The 19,864-nt window shown below is 38.7% G+C and overlaps 1 protein-coding gene across 1 annotated transcript in view; it reads right to left on the bottom strand.

Annotated features, from left to right (window-relative positions):
• Positions 1 to 775: 775 nt before the first annotated feature.
• si:dkey-11f4.7 (piezo-type mechanosensitive ion channel component 2) overlaps positions 776 to 19,864 on the bottom strand; it is a 554,199-nt gene continuing 535,110 nt past the window's right edge. The window contains exons 48-53 of the mRNA XM_052147980.1: positions 14,445 to 14,537; positions 13,942 to 14,111; positions 9,929 to 10,045; positions 9,729 to 9,808; positions 9,423 to 9,642; positions 776 to 1,028 (exon numbers count right to left, since the gene is read on the bottom strand). Coding sequence (XP_052003940.1) covers positions 776 to 1,028; positions 9,423 to 9,642; positions 9,729 to 9,808; positions 9,929 to 10,045; positions 13,942 to 14,111; positions 14,445 to 14,537 — 933 coding nt within the window. The remainder of the gene's footprint in view (positions 1,029 to 9,422; positions 9,643 to 9,728; positions 9,809 to 9,928; positions 10,046 to 13,941; positions 14,112 to 14,444; positions 14,538 to 19,864) is intronic.

Raw genomic sequence — 19,864 nt, 5'->3', positions numbered from 1 at the left:
TTGTGTTGAGTTGAAGCAGTTACGGGCATCGCTGTGCTTGTTCTATGCACTCTTGTGTAAAATGCATGTACACAAAAGAGGTGTGCAAGATTGTAAGCAAAGCTTCCTGCTTGTCGCGTTAATAATTTCACATGCAAAGAATGCATTCTGTTCACATAAGACTTTAAGAGACAGGGTGAAAAATCTCAAACTAAATTACAACTGTTTTGGTACTAGAAACATTGATTAACATTGTACATTTCTCAGGAAGAAAAATTAAATGACTAAAGGGTGTATAAGATTTAATATTTTTGCCAAACCAATTTAAAATAGACTGATGAGGATTACGTAATTGACTGGTAGATCACATTCTACTGGTTAGGCACTGCTGACCTATATAACACCAATATTTTGATACTAAATGTTTGCACAAACTTGTGTCTTGCACAGATTTGAGTGTAGAATTGAACCCTTAATAGGGTTCAAGGGTTAGGGGTAATGTTAAGGTTAATGGTAAGGTTTAAGATTTCTGTGGGACTCCAAATAAACGCAGTGTATGAATGTGACTCTAGAAAAACATCCCAAATCCAGTCACCACAACTGAAAAACGTTTCAGTCTTTGGCTGGAAAAAAAAAACATACAAAAAAACCCAAAACTTATGGATTCATTTAAATGCACCCTCATATCTCAGAATAGTGGTTACAATGTATATAATGACTTATATAGGCATCATTTACATTTGTGTGCATATAGTTGATATATTACAGTCCATCTGAGAACAGTCATAACTGAAAGCTACTGGTTCTTCTTCCGTGTCATTTTGATCATGGTCTCGGGCGAGCGGTACAGGAATATAAGCTTCTCAAACAGCTGCTCCTCCATCTCCAACTCTCCTGTCTCTCGCACCACAAAGATGTCATTGCAGAGTTTGAGCACGCGGTCCACACATGGCAGCTCCTCGTACATAATGGAGCGAGAGATGCCAGTGAAAAATTCACGCACAAACTTACCAATGACCAACACCACAGACATGTACAATCCCACAATACTACAGAGAGAGAGAGAGAGAGAGAGATGGAGGAATAAAGATATTAAAAGGCATAATACATTTTACAACCAAAAGATTCAAATAACATATTATTATAATTTGCAGGAAGTCAATAATAATGACTATGCTTATCTTAAAGGAACATCTCTGCCAAATATGCAAATTCTGACATCATTGACTAATTTGAATTCCAAACCACTATGACTTCTTTCAGTGGAACACAAAAGGAGCAGAATGTTCTTGCTGCTCTTTTCTATACAATGAAAGCATATAATGACCAAGCACTGTCAAGAACCAAAATGGTAAAACTGAATACCATAAATTGAAACTTTGTGAAGCTGAAGTGGAATTCTGAAACTATGCAATTGCTTTGTGTGAGACAGACCAAACTTTGTCACTGAAAGCTCATTTGCAATTGTGTATGTATATTCAAACTTGCTGCATTATTTTATCAGACTGTTATATGTAATATATTGTTCAGAATGGGTTAGGTTTAGGGGTAGAGGTGTGGTTAGGTTCCTCTCTAAGCAGTTCCCCTCTGGATAAACAGTATTAATATAATGGCAATATATTATGTGTATAAATATGTGTTGTACAATCCTTGTTTTATACAAGTAAAATTTGTAGATGTTGGTGTGCAGTGTTTAAAACAAAAGGATTTTGTACAAACTCTAAGATTAATAATAAGTGTCTATAAAGTACCATCCAGTCTTTGTCTCCAGTACAGTCATTGTAAATTAGCTACATTTATTCAGGTCTCGAGGAAATATAAAGCGGAGTATTGTCGACATAACAGTGAAAATGTATTCAGTGGTTCCTGATAATGAACCACCACATCCTCACACGGTTCTACACCAGCACTGTAGAGAGCATCCTGACTGGCTGCATCACCACCTGGTACGGCAATAGCACCGCCCACAACCGCAAAGCCCTGTGAACTGTCAACCGCAAAGCCCTGCGAACTGCCAGCCACATCATCGGAGGTGAGCTTCCCTCCATCCAGGACATATATAACAGGCGGTGTGTGAAAAAAGCTTGGGGGATCATCAGAGACTCCAGCCACCTGAGTCACGGGCTGCTCTCACTGCTACCATCAGGCAGGCGGTATCGCAGCATCAGGACCTGCACCAGCCGACTACATGACAGCTTCTTCGACCAAGCAATAAGACTTTTGAACACTTCATCTCTCACGATCAATATAAATCAGCACTGCACTTTATTAATCTTATATCTCACACTGGACTGTCATAATTATATTCTCCACAATACAACTACTGTATATGTATTTTTGATATACTCTTTATTTTTTTATTGTATGTGTATTCTATATTGTGTGTATTGTTTACTGTACATTGTATATTATTATTGTGTTATGTAATTATGTGTACATTTGATTTGTAAATTATGTTGTGTAAATATGTTGTTTATTGTAAATTGAAGACCGAAGACTGAGTCCTGTGGCACTCCGTATTTTACTTCTACTTGATCTAAAAACTCCTTGTTCACACAAAAATAATTCTCAAGCCTATACAATAGAATGTCATGATCTATGGCAGGGGTGGGCAACTATTTTGGTAAAAGGGCCACATCGGGCTTTAAGTAGTGCATAGGGGGCCACATTGTATTCCTTTTGATATACAATGTTCTGCATTGATTTGGTTTTTGTAACTTTTAAGCCCAGAAATAGTTGTGTACTCAATTTTCTGAAGTGTGTCTGTGACTAATGGGACTATTCTGCAATTGTCTAAAGTATTGTATTGCTCTGCAAAGGTAGATATTTTTCATCAGGGGTCTGTTTTACTAAAGAAGAATTTCTTTTGACGTGTTGCGTCTCTTAGATAAGACAACCCTGAGCATGTTAAATGCTCGTTGAGACGCGTTAGGTCCCAATGCAAGTTAACTGAAATATCCAATGAAAAATAAAAGGCCCTCCTTCACGGCTCATTTTACGTATGTTGCCCATGTCTGATCTATGGTGTCAAAAGTAGCACTATGATCTAAAAGAACTAAAATAGAGATGCAACTGTGATCAGATGATAAGAGCAAGTCAGCCTGACAAATTTGACAAAGTCATTCATGAATTGTAATACTTCATTTGTAGTGTATAGTTTAGAATGTCCATGTGGTTGTTTTTATATAGGGAGGACAAAGAAACATTGAAAATCATATTAACGGAACATAAAAATGCCATTAGAATCTGCAATCCTCAATATCCAATGGCCTTACATTACAGAGATACAGATCATGGTGGCTTTACAGATTCTTTTGAAATTGCTGACTATTTATGTATCTATTTCCCTTTCATGGATTTTTGTTGGTACTGATGTTTGTCATTTTGTGTGTAGCTTCTCAAGTTGGAGAGAAGAGGTGTCACTGTCACTGTGACTGTGTCATGTGGTCCTATCATGTAACAATGTCACATAACACAAATTAGTCACATCATTTAAGGCCTCTCAGTGTTTTCCCCCCATGCCCTGATGAAGGCTTTCTAGCCGCAATGCGTCGGTTCGTATCTTTTAATTATTTTGGCCATGAATTAATAAAGGCTTTCTTAAATTTGATACTTAAGTCTGAGTGCCTTGGATATATGCTTTTCATTAGATATGAGCAAGTAATTTATAACCCTATAAAACCCTTATAGAGTGGTGGTGGTGTAGTGGCTAAAGCACAGGGCTGTTACTCAGAAGGTTGTTGGTTCGAACCCCACGGCCACCACCAGTGTGTCCTTGAGCAAGACACTTAACTCCAGGTTGCTCCGGGGGGATTGTCCCTGTAATAATTGCACTGTAAGTCGCTTTGGATAAAAGCCTCTGCCAAATGCATAAATGTAAATGTAAACCCTGATTAATGCAGTCTCTGTACTATAATAGGGCCTAAATCCTAACAAATACTAGAAGGACATTTTCTAGTATTTGTATATAGAAATTTAAAACAATTAAATGTAATGACATTAACCTTCCCAATCATCGAAGAATTTAGGAAAGGAATTAGTAATTCTGTGGAGGCAAGGCATAGATCTAGAAGAGTCAGAGATGAATAATAAAATATAATTTGATTAAAGCAGAAGCTTATGCACCAAACCTCCAGCCATCACCTCTGGAAAATCCTCCTTTCTTATCGTGTCTGCGAATGGTTCCAGGGCAAGACAGAACAATAATGGGGAAAGAGGGAAACCCTGTCGGGGTTATCTTCTGTTAATGCCTGATCTTCTGTAAAGCTACTTTGAAATGATGTGTGTCGTGAAAGCTCTATACAAATAAAAATGACTTGACTCTAATTCACTTTTGACATATAGAAAATAGATGACGTGTAAAAAATACAATTATAAAGGCCACATTCCCCATTAGTGTCACAGTCAAACCCCCGAACATCCCCCAGAACCAAACAAACAAAAAAAAGAGCACATTAAAAATGTGCACATTAACGCCTGACAGCGCCAACCCTCCCTAAACTCCATCCCTCTAAACTCAAACAGTCCATGTACGCCTATGAGAGCCCCCGTGACAACTTTGCCTTCAGTTTGCTCAAGTCCGGTGTTTCTATACACATTTTGTAAAACAGAATTATACAACAGAAAATAATCTACAATACAAACTCCAGGCAATATGAGGCATAAGCATGATTCATCCACATAAGTCCTGAAGGTGTGTTCCTCCACAAAACAAACTCCAGCCGCTACTGGAATCAGCACAAAAAAAGTCATCCTTAGTATCTATTCTAAATTTGTCTGGGAACATCAGTGCAAAAGCAACCTTCCATTCATGTAAGTGTTTCTTGCATTCCTTGAATTGATCATATTTCTCTATTCGAATTCACAAAGTCTGAGAACAAGAAAACGTTGTTCTTCCAAGAAAGCCTTCCTTTACTCCTTGCCTCATGTAATACAAGATATTTTTTGGATGATCTCAGAAATTTGGCCAGAATTGATTAGGGCCTGTCTCCCTCCGCGGATCTCCATGCCGGAAACCTGTGAGCTTGCTGAATTTCCAGCTTCTGGCCTGTTATGTCGAACAAACTCCAGAAGAGCTCGTCCAGGAATTTCATCATAGTTCTGTCTCTTGGTTCTTCGGGAATTCCAACAATTTTGATGTTGTTTCACCGGTTAAGATTCTCAAAGTCTTCCATCTTTTCCCAAATGTGCTCTATGTCTGTCTAGGTCACTAGTAGATTAGAAGCTAATTCCCTCTCTGATAACTCTAGATAATCAATCCATTTCTCGATGTCCCCCACTCTTGTAACAAACTTGGAGAATTTCGTCTCCATGGCAGTGCCCTGGGTCCCTTGACTACCAGGGGTTCTTGACCCCCCCTTGGTCAACAACTTTTGGAGGAGATAATTGGCCCAGGGGCTTTTGCAAGTCATAATCCGTCCCCGTCCATGGCAATGATCGATCGATGTATTACAGCAAGATTCTCCAAGTCAGAAACGACCTTCGCCAGCCTTGCCGACATGCAGCTGAATCTCTCCCACCGCACCATCCAAAGAGTCCCCGGTCTGCGGCCCTGTCAGGGGTATCAGCTTGAGCATGTAAGTATCTTTTAATGTCTCCAGAGCCCGAGGATTTTGAATTCTTTGACATATTGTCTGCATAGAACATTTATGGAGCAGGGCGTATCGACTGTCACTGGTTTATGACACAAAAAGTAATAAAATCTAGCAAAGTGTGCAGAGCTCGCCGGTCACGTGTCCGACCCACGTGTGGCACCACATGACTCCCCCAGGCTGCATAATTGTTGAAAATAACATAAAAAATCGTGATATGATCATATGTGATTTTAAATGTTAAAAGAAACCATAACAAACTGTAATTCAATTAAATGAATAGCATAAAATATGGTCTGTGTGCCTCAGAGTGAACAGGTGCTGTTCTGTGTTCACGCTCAGGTTTCATGAATCATGATGTATTCTTTCAGCGCTCTCAGACCAGTTCATGTGCATCGTGAAAGCTAAGTTCTACAGTTTTACACATGGGCACAATTTAAGCCATTTTTGAGCAAATACAGTATTATTGAGATATATAATCGTCAATAGGCTGAAAAATATCAAGATGTGATTTTATTTCCATATCTTCCAGATCTATTGTTTATAATATCTTTTTTCAGTTTTCAGCATTTTAATCTTTAATCTCTGCTATTTTAATGCATGATTCTGTTTTTCCTGCTTTTCTCATTTATCACAATTCAGCTGCAAGCATCCATGTTTTACACAGATTATTGCATCAATCTCAAAGCTTTGCTGCTTAGGAACTACCACTACTACAACAACAAATAATTGTTATATGTCATCAGCACACGTTATCAATACTTGCATTGCATGACACTTGTTTACTATAGCTATATCCATCAGCAGTAATGTATGATAAATGTATATAATCAGTTAGGCTGATGGAGACGATTAATGAGTTGTGACACGCAGCGCTAGCAGAGGTCAGTGAGAAAGAGAAGCAGGTAGATATCTTTTCCAGTATGGGTAGTACAGCAAAGAACACACACACGTCGGTCCTGGTAGTAGAGCTCTCCAGCAGGGTGTTTGGGTGATGTCTATGCGACATACCCACTTAGCAAATCCACACCACTCTCCTGTTCCTGTTAGAGTTTCCAACAGGTTATCCCCACTCAGAGAAGCCTATTGAAAGTGCACTGGTCATAGGAGATTCTATTCTAAGGAAGAAATGCAGGCGCCAGCCTCCATTATAAAATGCTTGTTGGAGGCATCTGATATCAGATGAAATTTACAAGTGCTGGCTAACGCTAGATGTAGATTGTCTAAGATTGTTATTCACGTCAACACTAAAGATGTCTAGTTGTCAGTCAGAGATCAATAAAGATAACTTTAAGAGGTGTGTGAACTTGCAAAAACAGTGTCAGACACTGTAATATGCTCTGGCCCCCTCCATGTACGTTGCTGATATGAGGTGTATGGTAGATCATTGTAACTGAATGGTTGGATGTCTGAGTGGTGTCTGGATATAATTTATAGACAATTAGATGAGTTTTTGTGGTAGACTTGACCTGCTAAAGAAAGACATACTCCATCCTTTCAGGGAAGATGCCACTCTCCACTCTAGTAATTTGGCTCATAGTCTTAATATTGATAGTATTTGTCTAACTGCCCATGTCAGGACACTGACACACTGGCTATTGTGACCGTCTGCTAACAGCCTTCATGTAGGTCAAACAGGTCACATAAACTACAAAACATAGAAACTGTATAACCTATATATAATAAAGAGACAGTAAGCTGAAACTTTAAGATGGCAGTTTCAAGCCCTTGATAAAGAAACCAGAGCTTGATCTTCTACAGCAAATAAATTGGGTGTTATACCAAATTCACCAAAGTGGCACTCAACTGATCACAAAATGTAGTCATTGCTGGTGCTGTTTTTACATCAGTAATATCCTATTTGAAAAAAAAAGTAATTTTTGATCAAATCTAGGCAGGCTCCATTTCCAGAAGCTATCACTCCAACAGATACCTTATCCTTGATTAATATTAATTGCTAATTTGGTACTAGAAAATCACTTGCATTATATGAAACACAATTGAAAGCTATTTGGTTCGTTAAATGAAGCTTTTGTGTTTGAGTTGCCACAGTATGCAATAGACTGGCATGTTTTAAGGACAATATTATGTCAAAAATGGCAAAAAAATCAAATAAATGCTTTCTCTAGAAACTCATCAGTCTGTCATTGTTTTGAGGAATGAAGTCTATACAATGCTTAAAATTGCCCAAAAAAAGATTTCATACAAAGGTGCACACTACAGTCTTCAAAGATAAAGGACAACTGGCTCTAACATGGACAGAAAGAGATGTGGAAGGCCAGATGTACAACTAAACAAGAGAAATAGACGCCTCACATGTACTCAGCTGACAGCTTCATTGAATTCTATCCGCTTAACCCCAGTTCCCCTTCTGTCACTAACTCAACGATGTGTCAATTGTAGTGACACAAGGGGTCTTTCTTGAGAGCCTCGCGTACCTCTGAACTTAAGAAAAGGCCAATGAGAAATTGGCAGACAGAATTTGAATGTCCCGCCCTAGGACATACGGGTATAAAGGGAAGCGGACGTGCATCTGTCAGTTAGATATTTTCTTCGGAGCGGAGCGGTTGTGCAGGAGCAAGCTGAGTTCTCACTACTGCTCCACTCACCTCTGCCACAGCTCTGCTGTTGGATCTTACGGCGCATTTCCAGCAGCTTTCTCCTTCCCTGCACGCTGTGCAGTCCACGCCCCTGGGCGCTTCTGTGAAAGAGCTTATACTCTCTAAAAGATAAGTGTTTTCCCCTCTAAAAGAGTGTATTGTCATAAGTAAAAGAGCAATACACAGCAGGCATTGAATGTCCTTTTCAGGACGCGTCTTTTTAAAGATGCCTTTCCACCTCTATGTAGTTCTTCCAAGCTGTTTTATCACCACTTCTGATGGTCATAAGCGCTGCCTCGCATATCTGGGCTGCGATTACATGGAGGCAGCATTTATGAATGGTTTATATTCTCATTGCGAGAACATAACCATGGCAACGAAGCGATCATGGCTTTCTTTCTTCCGAGGCAAAGCGACTTCAGCCGCCCCACAGCACCGTGCATTCTTCCTAGGGATTAAGGCTGGATCGGCCAGCGATGAAGGCGACATTTATGGGGCATTGGGGAAGGGTACGTGCAGTCTGACACAGCTGGTCGTCTTGGCACGTAAAATACCTGACCGCTCCTGTGTCAGCAGAACACGCACACGGCTCAGCACGTGGCGTGATTTAAATTGGACCCCTAGTGTCAGACAGATGTAACCTCCGTTCCCTGATGGAGGGAACGAGACGTTATGTCCTCCCGGCCACGTCGCTGAGCCGAGCCGCTGTAGTGGCCGGACCATTTCCAAATAATATCTGCCAACTTCTCATTGGCCTTTTTTCATTGATCAGAGGTATATTCGGTGCTCAAGAGAGACCTCTAGTGTCGCTTCTCTGACACAACGTCTCGTTCCCTCCATCAGGGAACGGAGGTTACATCCGTAACCTAGACGTTTTTGTTTGTTCTTTTGTCACTTTGGATTCTTAATAAACTGCACTTGGGTTCTGTATATCATCATATTTGTCTGCTCCTCTCTGTCTGTATGTTACATTTGCTATATGGAAACTATATATAGTCTTTTTTTCTTTCTTTTAGTTTTGACACACTTCTGGTTTAAACCCCACCCGCATCTGGTTATATGCGAATAATAAAACAAATACAGACACTTTTAAAGTTACAACAGATACACAAACAGATACAGATAATGGCTTCACTGCATACCCTTTAACATGAGGATAAAAAATTATGATTTATTTATTTTTAGTTTTGGATAAACTATTTTTCAACAACTTGCCAGACATACTGTATAAATGAACTTGTCTTAAACTTGCCCGTATCCAGCAAGGAAGCCCACACTGGATGGGCTGACTTTATCATTGAACACCACCATCTCAATACTGTGACATCTGCTGGGTGGAGCCTCAGGAAAACACTCTTCCACCACCCACCACTGCACCCCTGCACCCACAGAACTGTCGTTTCCCTGCAGCAGTTTGATGGACAGTGGACGGAAGAACTGCAGATGAAGATCATCCTGCCATTTGGAATGCTCTGGGAACGATTGCATTAAAGTCATTTAAAATATCTTCAAAATGTGCATCTGTCATTCATCATTTATCACACATGTAATAACTCACCCACTTGAAGTCGATGTGCCACTTTAGCATCTGGACTGGATGTTCCCCTGATATACTTTGGCAACAGATTTTCCAGCATCCTGACAAATGGCATAAAAGAGATTTAGTACATAGAAACTGCACATATTGAAACTAGGACTTTCAATTGAAATTTTAAGTCAATTAATATTGGACTTTGTGAGACATTGAGACAAACTTACACCGGACGACTGCATGATCCTCTGAGCATAGAAACCAAATTGTCTCTTAGTGCACTGTCTTCATACTTCACTGTGTGTTCACCAGCACTCACTGCATTTAACGCGAGAGATGCATTCCTGCTCAAATATGAAGTAAACAATGACATTTCACACACACTAGATAGAAAATATTAAACACCATTATCATATCAAGTAGATTTTTAATGGAGGTTTCCAGTGTTTGACTTGTAGGTCTATTCCAGAGATTATTCCGAACTGTGTAATAATTAGTCATAACATTTAAGTATGAATACATTATTAGGTCATACTCAGAGGTGGAAAGAGTACTGAAAAATCACACTCAAGTAGAAGTACTGTTACTTCCCAAAATAAATTGTGTATGTAGAGTAAAAGTAGCTGTCCTAAAAACTACTCAAGTAAGAGTAAAAGAGTAGCTCATTTAAAAGTACTCATGAGTAGTGTGTATTGAGTACTGAGTTGCAAAACCTATGCCCCATTATAATGAACACTGTATACCAAATTTTAAAATACATCACTTATCTATGATAAACACTGCGCCAATCTGATTCCAAAAAATTAAAGGGAGACATGATAACAAAAATGAAAAGATTAAATAGTTATTTTAATTACACTAATCACCATTTTAAATCGTAATGTATGAAACAATTACATTAAAATCGGTTTTATGCGTAGGGTCTAAATTTCCCTCAATGCTGACAGAGCGTTATTGTCTTGCGTAAAACATGTTCAAACAATGCAAGGAGTGCAAAAACAAATGCTAAATAAGCAGGATCACTTGGCACGTCATGTCCTGCACTTTTCCCACGCAGGCATGGAAAAAGTTGTTTGGTACAGGTGCTACATCTCACTTAAAAAGGAATAAAACACCCAAAAATGAAATTCTCTCATCATTTACTCACCCTCATGCCTTCCTGGATATGTATGGCTTTCTTCTGCAGAACACATATCAAGATTTTTGGAAGAATATCTCAGCTCTTTTGGTCCATACAATGAAAGTGAATCGGTGCTAAAATATTGAAGCTCCACAAATCACATAAATCAGCGTCATTCATGTGCCTCCAGTGGTTTAATCCATGTCTTCAGAAGCGATATGATAGATGTGGTGAGAAACAGATCAATATTTAATTCCTTTTTTACTATTAATTCTCCTCCCTGCTCAGTCAATCTCCACTTTAACTTTCTTCTTGTGTTTTTGGTGATTTACATTTTTCATGCATATCGCCATCTACTGGGCAGAGAGAAGAATTTCTAGCAAAAGTGTATTAAATATTGCTCTGTTTCTTACCCACACCTGTCATATAAATTCTGAAGTCATGAATTAAACCACTGGAGTTGTATTTATTACTTTTATGCTGCTTTTATGTGCTTTTTGGAATGTAAAAATGTTGGCACCTCTTCGCTTACATTGAATGGACCTACAAAGCTGAAAAATTCTTAATTTGTGTTCTGAATAAAGAAAGTCATAGACAGATGGCATGAGTGTGAGTAAATAATAAGAGAATATTCATTTTTGTGTGAATTATTTCTTTAAGTAAAACATCTAGATCAAACAACCAGAGGTGCTATTTTTAACGTGATTGATGTAATGAACACCCCTGTTCTAGGTGTAGAACATGGTAATATAGACAATAAACATCTAGATCATTTTATTGTCCAGCCCTATTGATAACATTGCATTAATCTATCACACAGCCCAATAATCTCAGTGATATATAGATAGGCTACATTATAGACACGCAACTGCTTTTGGGTCCTTGAATAACGTATAACGTGCGAGTAAGGGCATCCATTGGACTTTATGGACTTTACCCACCATATGTTACCTCCATATGTTTCTTCAAATTAGAGGCAGGATTAATGCTGATATATGGCTTGAGCAAGTTAAACTCACATGACACAATCAAACAATTGGCCTTTTTCACTGCGAAAAGCCCTTCCAGGTGCGGCCGTGATATTAAGCTGTAAACGTTGCTTGAGGTATTCTCCACAGTTGGCGCCAGATCTGCAACTGCTATTCAAGTATTTGATGTGTGATTTGATTTGAAGGGAGTCACGAGACTCTCCCTAGCCAATCATGTTGATAGATAAAAATTAAATCAGGAGAACACAGATGGTGGGAAAATAGCGCAGTAAAAGTACAGTAACAGCACTTAAACTATACTCATGTAAATGTATAATTTTTAAACTACTTAAAAAAGTAAAATTCTTGGGAAAAAGCATTTAATTACAGTAACGTGAGTATTTGTAATTCGTTATTTTACACCCCTGGTCATATTCAAGAGTTAATCCTTGGTTACTGTTCAAAACAGGAGACACCTTTGCTGTTCCATGTCAAATTTGACCCGGATAGGGTAACCATACAGTATATTGAATTTTTTTTATTTTTTATAAAGGAAATCTATTTCAATAAATTCATTATATTATACTTTTGCATTTCATTTTGAATTTGATCATATTTAAAGTTAATTTGATTTTATCAACATTTTTAATTATACATTTTTTTTTTATAAAATAAAACATTTTATACAAATTTCATTTCTGTAAAAACATTAACTTCATTAATCTGACAAATTAAGAAAATATGAAATTGTGTCAGACTTTTGGAGCAATTGGTGAAAAAAAAAACATGACATGATTTTGATGGGCCTAGTATCTGTAATCCAATGTTTAAACAAACTTAGTTTCAAGATGTATTCCACAAGTTATGAATTTGGATATATACATCATCAAAGACTGTTATTTGTCAAAGTTTTGTTTTTTTTGTTCCACTTATTTTGAAGTGTCAGTTTTTGCGATAATGCTACATTATGTTTATTTTTAATATATATATATATATATATTAAATTATTCAGTCATACTATTCATTTCAAACATCAAAATTCAATAACTCAGAGTTAATGGATAAAAATCTCAATAAAACAAACAGCAACAAACAGGCAATAAACAGTGATAATACAATTTGTGTACAAACAGCAGACTTTGCAACTGGAAACTTGCAATTGTTTTGCAAACATCAAAATACAAATCACTGATGTGAAACAGCATATATGAAGTCTCTCCCTTTCCAATGCTCTAATGTTTTTCATGCCTGTAAAGACTGACTATAGCATGAGCCAATAGCATTGGTTGGACCCAGTGAATGAATGCACTGCTTCACTGAACTAGTATGCCATTTGAGTCTGAACGAGATGAGATGTCGTTCATGAATGAGCAGAATGTACTAGAAGTCGTTCACCAATGAAATGAATAACTAATGCAGTCATCTGGTTTGTGAATGAGTATCTGCTGTATGCCTGAATGAGAGGAGGTGTGTCATTTGTTCAGTTCAGCATGTGAGTCAGTTGCGTTCAATAAGACGAGAAAGGAGTAAAATACACTAAGACAAGTTATAACCATGCACAAAAAATAATGACGGAAGATGTACAGTTAAAAGGACATGAATTACGAATGGAAATGTTGTGCTTTGGAGCAGAGTGTCCGGGCTGGGATATCATCACAATGATTTAGCTGGCGATTTAAAATGAATCAATATCACAATGTTTTTGATGCACATTTTTATTTGGCCACTTGATTTTCTAAAGAGCTTATCATTTGACTAATTTCACGATCCTTCAGAACTGCACAATTAATCTAAATAACATAAAAATCGTGATATAGTCATACGTGATTATTACAGTAAATCACAAAATGCTGATAATTAAATTAATAGCCTACATGGTCTGAGCACTTCAGAGTGAAAAAATATATTTGTAAGCAAAAATAAATAAATATGATGATGATAATAATAATAGAAGGCATATCTGCTATATGGAAATTAAAATAGAGTTACATTTAAAATTGGGCTTTTTGACATTATTCCAGTTTTAGCCATGGCCAAATCCAGTTACAGAATATACGGATAGATAATACGGATAAAAACAATGACTTCGCTGCACACACATAGTGCACACCGCAATAAAGTACAGTACAGTGTGATAGAGAAATGTGTTTACCGCAGTAAAGTCCAGCTCAGTGTAATGTAGAAGTGTGTGGAGTTACTGAGCTCCAGGATCATGGCATTTCGACTGGCAGGACTGATGCTCCACAGCAAACTGGCGTCACTCTTGATTTTTGCTGTCACTATATCCTCTGCCAGATAGTTCACAATGAACTGCATCGCAGACTGAGTAAGAAATAGAATACAATTTTATCAAACTGACAATGTCTACATATTGCTCAAGGTAATCTTGCCAATAACAAAATGTACATATACAAGCAATGAAACTTAAATTAAAACATTTAAGTTTCATGTACCCTTAAGTCTGATGACTGAAGACACAACAATAGAAAGCTAAAATACTGTATCACTCCTGATATGCATTTTGACATGGTAAAGGTCTGGCAATAAATTAATTCTCAATTAATGTCACAAACAATGCAAAGTGTAAATTAAGTGAAAAAACTATATACAGTAGTCACTCAGGCATATTTTCTTCACAGCTGTGTCTATATGTACCGGGTGAGTGGCAAACTGGCTGGTCATCTTCTGGAATGCCGATTCAGAGTATGGGATCAGATTCTGCTCCTGAGCACTCATGCTGAACAACGGCTGTGTACACACACGCACACACAAATATGTAATATAATAATGCAATTAAATGAAAATACATCATGATTATAGAATGCTGCTTTTATCAGGCATATTAATTGAACATTTTTATTTTCTGATTACAATCACTGATTTTGTTTAACACTACAATGAATAATACTCCTATACCAAAAACATCAATGGGGCAATGAAAACATAACATTTTTCTGATTCAAACTACTTGCATTTGAATTGGCTTCATAGTTGGGCCTTTACATTTCTTTTTCAACCTTTTATAGCAACTACAACCTGAACATGTAAAATGAAAAATAATGGTACACATTTCAATGGTCAAACTGTCTTTAACAAATATGGAAATTAATAGCATCTATACCTGTCGAATTACATTTATATATACTATTTATAATTATACACTCATCATATTCAATTATACTCTATATTTGATCATACTGTACATATGAGATTATGAATAATATTGTACATATACTGTAAAATGAGGAATATATTCTTAATATTTATTATATTACAAATATAAGGTAAATCAATAAATTCAGACTGATAATGTATTCCAGTTTCATTATGAATAATCCCTAATAAAAATATCTATTATGTATACGTCACTGTGGCAGGGCGGAGGGCGGGGCTGGGCACACCCGGCCCATAATCAGGCTAATTAGCCCTCGAAAGGCATAAAGGCTGACCGAAGATGTCAGTGCGACAGAGAGAAAGATTTACAAACAGCAGTCCGTCACCTGTGTGTGTGAATTTGTCTTTTTGGTTAAATTTAGAATTAAAATATTGTTTACGTATATCGCCAAGCCGGTTCTCACCTCCTCCTTTCCATTAACCCCTTTACACTGGTGCCGAAACCCGGAAAGGTGGAGGGATGCGCTGTAGCGGAGTTCTCGGCGCTACCATCCAGCCCAAAGGAGCAGCCGCAGCCATCCGCCAGAGGACGGAGGAGCCCGGCCGCCTGGAATCGGAGGAACGGCCACTCCCAACCAACCGCCTGGAACGGTTACCGCTGCCAGGGGCGGGGGAGACCTCTACCGTCCATCAAAAACGTGCCGGGAGTTCCGTCCGCCAGGGGAGGCATGGCTGCCGTCCATTAGAGAGTAGAGGACTGGCCGATGACCAAACTATGGCGTATCAGGGAAACAGCGTGTAATTGTTATTTTTCTCTCTCTCTCTCTCTCTCTCTCTCTCCCACTGCCGATCCGTGTTGGATTTTGCCTTACTTTATTAAAATGTTTATTAATTTGGTATGATCGCCGTTACGGCATGTAGGTGCCACATTTTTTTTTTTACCTCCCCATGTCCCCTCCCTCATCCAGGTAGACGGGGCGGAAGGCGCGCCCCTCATGAGAGTATGAGGGAGGAATGTGGCAGGGCTGAGGGCGGGGCACAGTGGCGACCTGCAGTACAGGCTATCTGTTTCGTCCGTTTTGTTTGTTTGATTAGTTGTTTGTTGTGATTATTTTCAGTACAAAACATTATTAGATGCACTGTTTTACAGAACGATACCATAAGTCACTATGAGTCGCGTATGGGAACAGGCTTTAATAGTCGGGTCGATACTGTTTGTTATCAGCGTGGCAAGTGAACCGGCCAGAAACGCGGAGTCACATGTACGCTACAACAGAGACTTTCTCTTACAACTGAGTGCCTACGTGGGCGATTGGAATCATACCAATGTAAACATACCCACGGAGATAACAAGAACTTTCAATGACAAGGAATACAAGAGAAAACGAGGGAAGAGGGGAGGAGTTCGCCAAAGACTCAGGAAGAGGAAAACAAAAATTCCACTACCAACTATCATTCTCTCCAACGTCCAATCGTTAAAAAGAAAAGCAGACGAGTTGCAAGCAAACACTCGTTACCTGCATGATTACAGGGAAGCCTGTGTCTTAGCCTTCTCTGAAACCTGGCTAAATTGTACCGTGCCAGACTCCGAGGTTTGTCCCGACGGATTTAGTATAGTGCGCTTGGACCGATGCAGCAAGCCAACAGGCAAGGAACACGGAGGGGGCGTGTGCGTCATGATAAACAACAGATGGTGCAAAACGACTGTGGTAAGAAAAAAGATCTGCACTTCTGATATTGAACTTTTATCAGTTTCTATGCGACCCTCTTATCTTCCCCGTGAATTCCCACAAATATTTCTGACTGTTGTCTATATACATCCAAGAGCAGACATAAATAAGGCAGCAGACATTATTTTTAATATCACCCAAGAATTGGATGAAATCTCACCAGATGCGCCCAAGTTTATAATGGGGGATTTTAATAACTGTACGCTCAAAAAAACTCTGTCTACCTATTCGCAGTATGTCACCTGTCCAACACGAAAAAATAAAATCATTGACTTATGCTATGGCTCCATCCCCAAGGCATACTCATACATGAGTGCGGTCATTCCAACTAAGACCATCAAGGTGTACCCAAACAATAAACCGTGGGTGACAAAGGAACTGAAGGACACACTAAATGAGAAAAAGAGAGTCTTCGCTTCAGGAAGCTTACAGAACAGGAAAGATATGCAAAGGAAGGTCAATGAGGAGATCTATAAGGCCAGGTGTCAGTACAAGGACAAGGTACAGAGTACCCTGTCTATGGGGAATTCAAGGGCTGCATGGACTGGTATAAAGTTGATGGCCAACGCCCCCTTTAAGACAGGGAAAAAAATGTACTTTATGGATGACACAGCATCCTTTGCTCTGGCCAACAATTTAAATGAACATTTTACCCGCTTTGAAATAAATGACAGTGATAATGTCTCTGCCCGGCAACAGATTATGATAGACGATACTGGGATGGAGAGCACTTTGATCATTAAGGAGGAGATGGTCCAGCGAGTGTTTGAGAGGACTAACGTACAGAAAAGCCCGGGGCCGGATAACATTGGAGGCAGAGTGCTGAAGCACTGTGTGGCCCAATTAAGTGGAATTTTTTGTTACCTCTTCCAGCGCTCAATAGACACCCAGGTGGATCCACTGCTTTGGAAAACAGCAGTTGTGACCCCCCTTCCCAAAGTCTCCCACCCATCCTCACCCAAGGATTATAGGCCCATCGCCCTCACCTCTCTTTTAGTTAAATCACTTGAGCGGATCATTAAAACACACATCATGAACTCTTGTAGACACGCCCTTGACCCTCTACAATTTGCCTATAGATTTGGGAGGGGGATGGACGATGCCATTGTAGTGCTTTTAAATTATCTGTATAAACACCTGGAAGGTTGTAAAACACATGCTCGCGTTTTATTTGCTGACTTTTCATCAGCATTCAATACAATCCACCCACAAATTTTAGCAAACAGACTTAGAGACAATTTCCAGCTAAACTCAAAACTAATTAAATGGATCTTGGATTTCCTGAGTGGGCGGCCACAACGAGTAAGGGTGGGGAACACATTATCTGGGGTCCGCTTCACTTCAATTGGGATACCACAAGGTAGCGTCTTTTCACCACTATTATATATATTGTACACTGACTGTTGTCGCAGTAGTTACCAAGGACGTCATATAATTAAATTTGCGGATGATACTGCTGTGATTAGTTTACTGGAGCAAGATGAAACTGAACATGGTCCAGTGTTGCATGAATTTGCTGAATGGTGTGAAGCTTCCCAGTTGCTTTTGAATACGTCCAAGACCAAAGAGTTAGTCTTTGATTTTAGACATAGGGCGCCCTCACCCACTCCGACTCTGATAAAAGGAGAGGAGATAGAGATGGTGACGGAGTACAAATATCTCGGTCTTATCATTGACCATAAATTATCCTGGGATCAATGTGCTGATGCCGTTTTTAAAAAGGGCCAACAACGTTTGTATTTTCTTAGGAAACTTAATTATTTTAATGTTGATAACAAAATTCTGACTTTTTTTTATAAGTCTTTTATTGAGAGTATTCTCTCTTACTGTATAGTATGCTGGTATGGACATTCAAAAATTACCCATAGGAACAAATTGGGGAAGATTGTTAAAACCTGTGGAAAAATCATTGGTAAACAACAGGTAGACCTGTACAAACTATATCTGACCAGATTGGCACAGAAGGCAGACAAGGTTTGTATGGATACAACCCATCCACTTTCAGTGGAGTTCAAGCCGCTCCCTTCTGGTCGTAGATATAGATACCCGAAGGTTAGAACAAATCGAGCAAAAAACTCATTCATTCCTATGGCAATAACCCAATCAAATAAGGTGGGGGGAGGGGTATGATTGGAGAATATACGTGAAGTAATGTGAAGTGGTTTTATTTATTTATTTTATTTATTTATGACATTGTGCATGTGGATAATGTTTGTGTTGTGGATTATGTGTCAATATGCCTGTATTGTACAACAAATTGCCTTTCGGGGACATTAAAGTTTTCTAAGTCATGAATCCTCATAAAGGCTGACCGATGACAGCAGTGCGACAGAGACAGTGAGATTTATGGACAGCTATATGACACGTGTGTGTGTTTGTCTTTTTGGTTAAGTTTATAATTAAAATATTATTTATATTGTCAAGCTGTATCTTGCCTCCTCCTTTCCATTAATCCCTTTACAGTTGCAATTACAAAGATTTGTGTGTGTAAATATATCTTGACTATACATTGTGATCAGTTGAATGCCACTTTGGTGAATAAAAGTACCGATATCTTTCCATAAGTCTAAATCTGTACATTATTCCAAACATTTGGCCGCCAGTGTGTGTGTGTGTGTGTGTGTGTGTATATATATATATATATATATATATATATATACAGGTGAAACTCGAAAAATTAGAATATCGTGCAAAAGTTCATTAATTTCAGTAATTCAACTTAAAAGGTGAAACTAATATATTATATAGACTCATTACAAGCAAAGTAAGATATTTCAAGCCTTTATTTGATATAATTTTGATGATTATGGCTTACAGCTTATGAAAACCCCAAATTCAGAATCTCAGAAAATTAGAATATTACATGAAATCAATAAAAAAAGGATTTTAAATACAGAAATGTCGGCCCTCTGAAAAGTATAATCATGCATATGTACTCAGTACTTGGTTTGGGCCCCTTTTGCATTAATTACTGCCTCAATGCGGCGTGGCATGGATGCTATCAGCCTGTGGCACTGCTGAGGTGTTATGGAAGACCAAGATGCTTCAATAGCGGCCTTCAGCTCTTCTGCATTGTTTGGTCTCATGTCTCTCATCTTTCTCTTAGCAATGCCCCATAGATTCTCTATGGGGTTCAGGTCAGGCGAGTTTGCTGGCCAATCAAGCACAGTAATACCATGGTCATTGAACCAGGTTTTGGTACTTTTGGCAGTGTGGGCAGGTGCCAAGTCC

The sequence above is a fragment of the Xyrauchen texanus genome, chromosome 18, assembly GCF_025860055.1.
Source record: "Xyrauchen texanus isolate HMW12.3.18 chromosome 18, RBS_HiC_50CHRs, whole genome shotgun sequence".
Taxonomy (NCBI): Eukaryota; Metazoa; Chordata; class Actinopteri; order Cypriniformes; family Catostomidae; genus Xyrauchen; species Xyrauchen texanus.
This window is presented reverse-complemented; position numbering and strand designations above follow the sequence as displayed.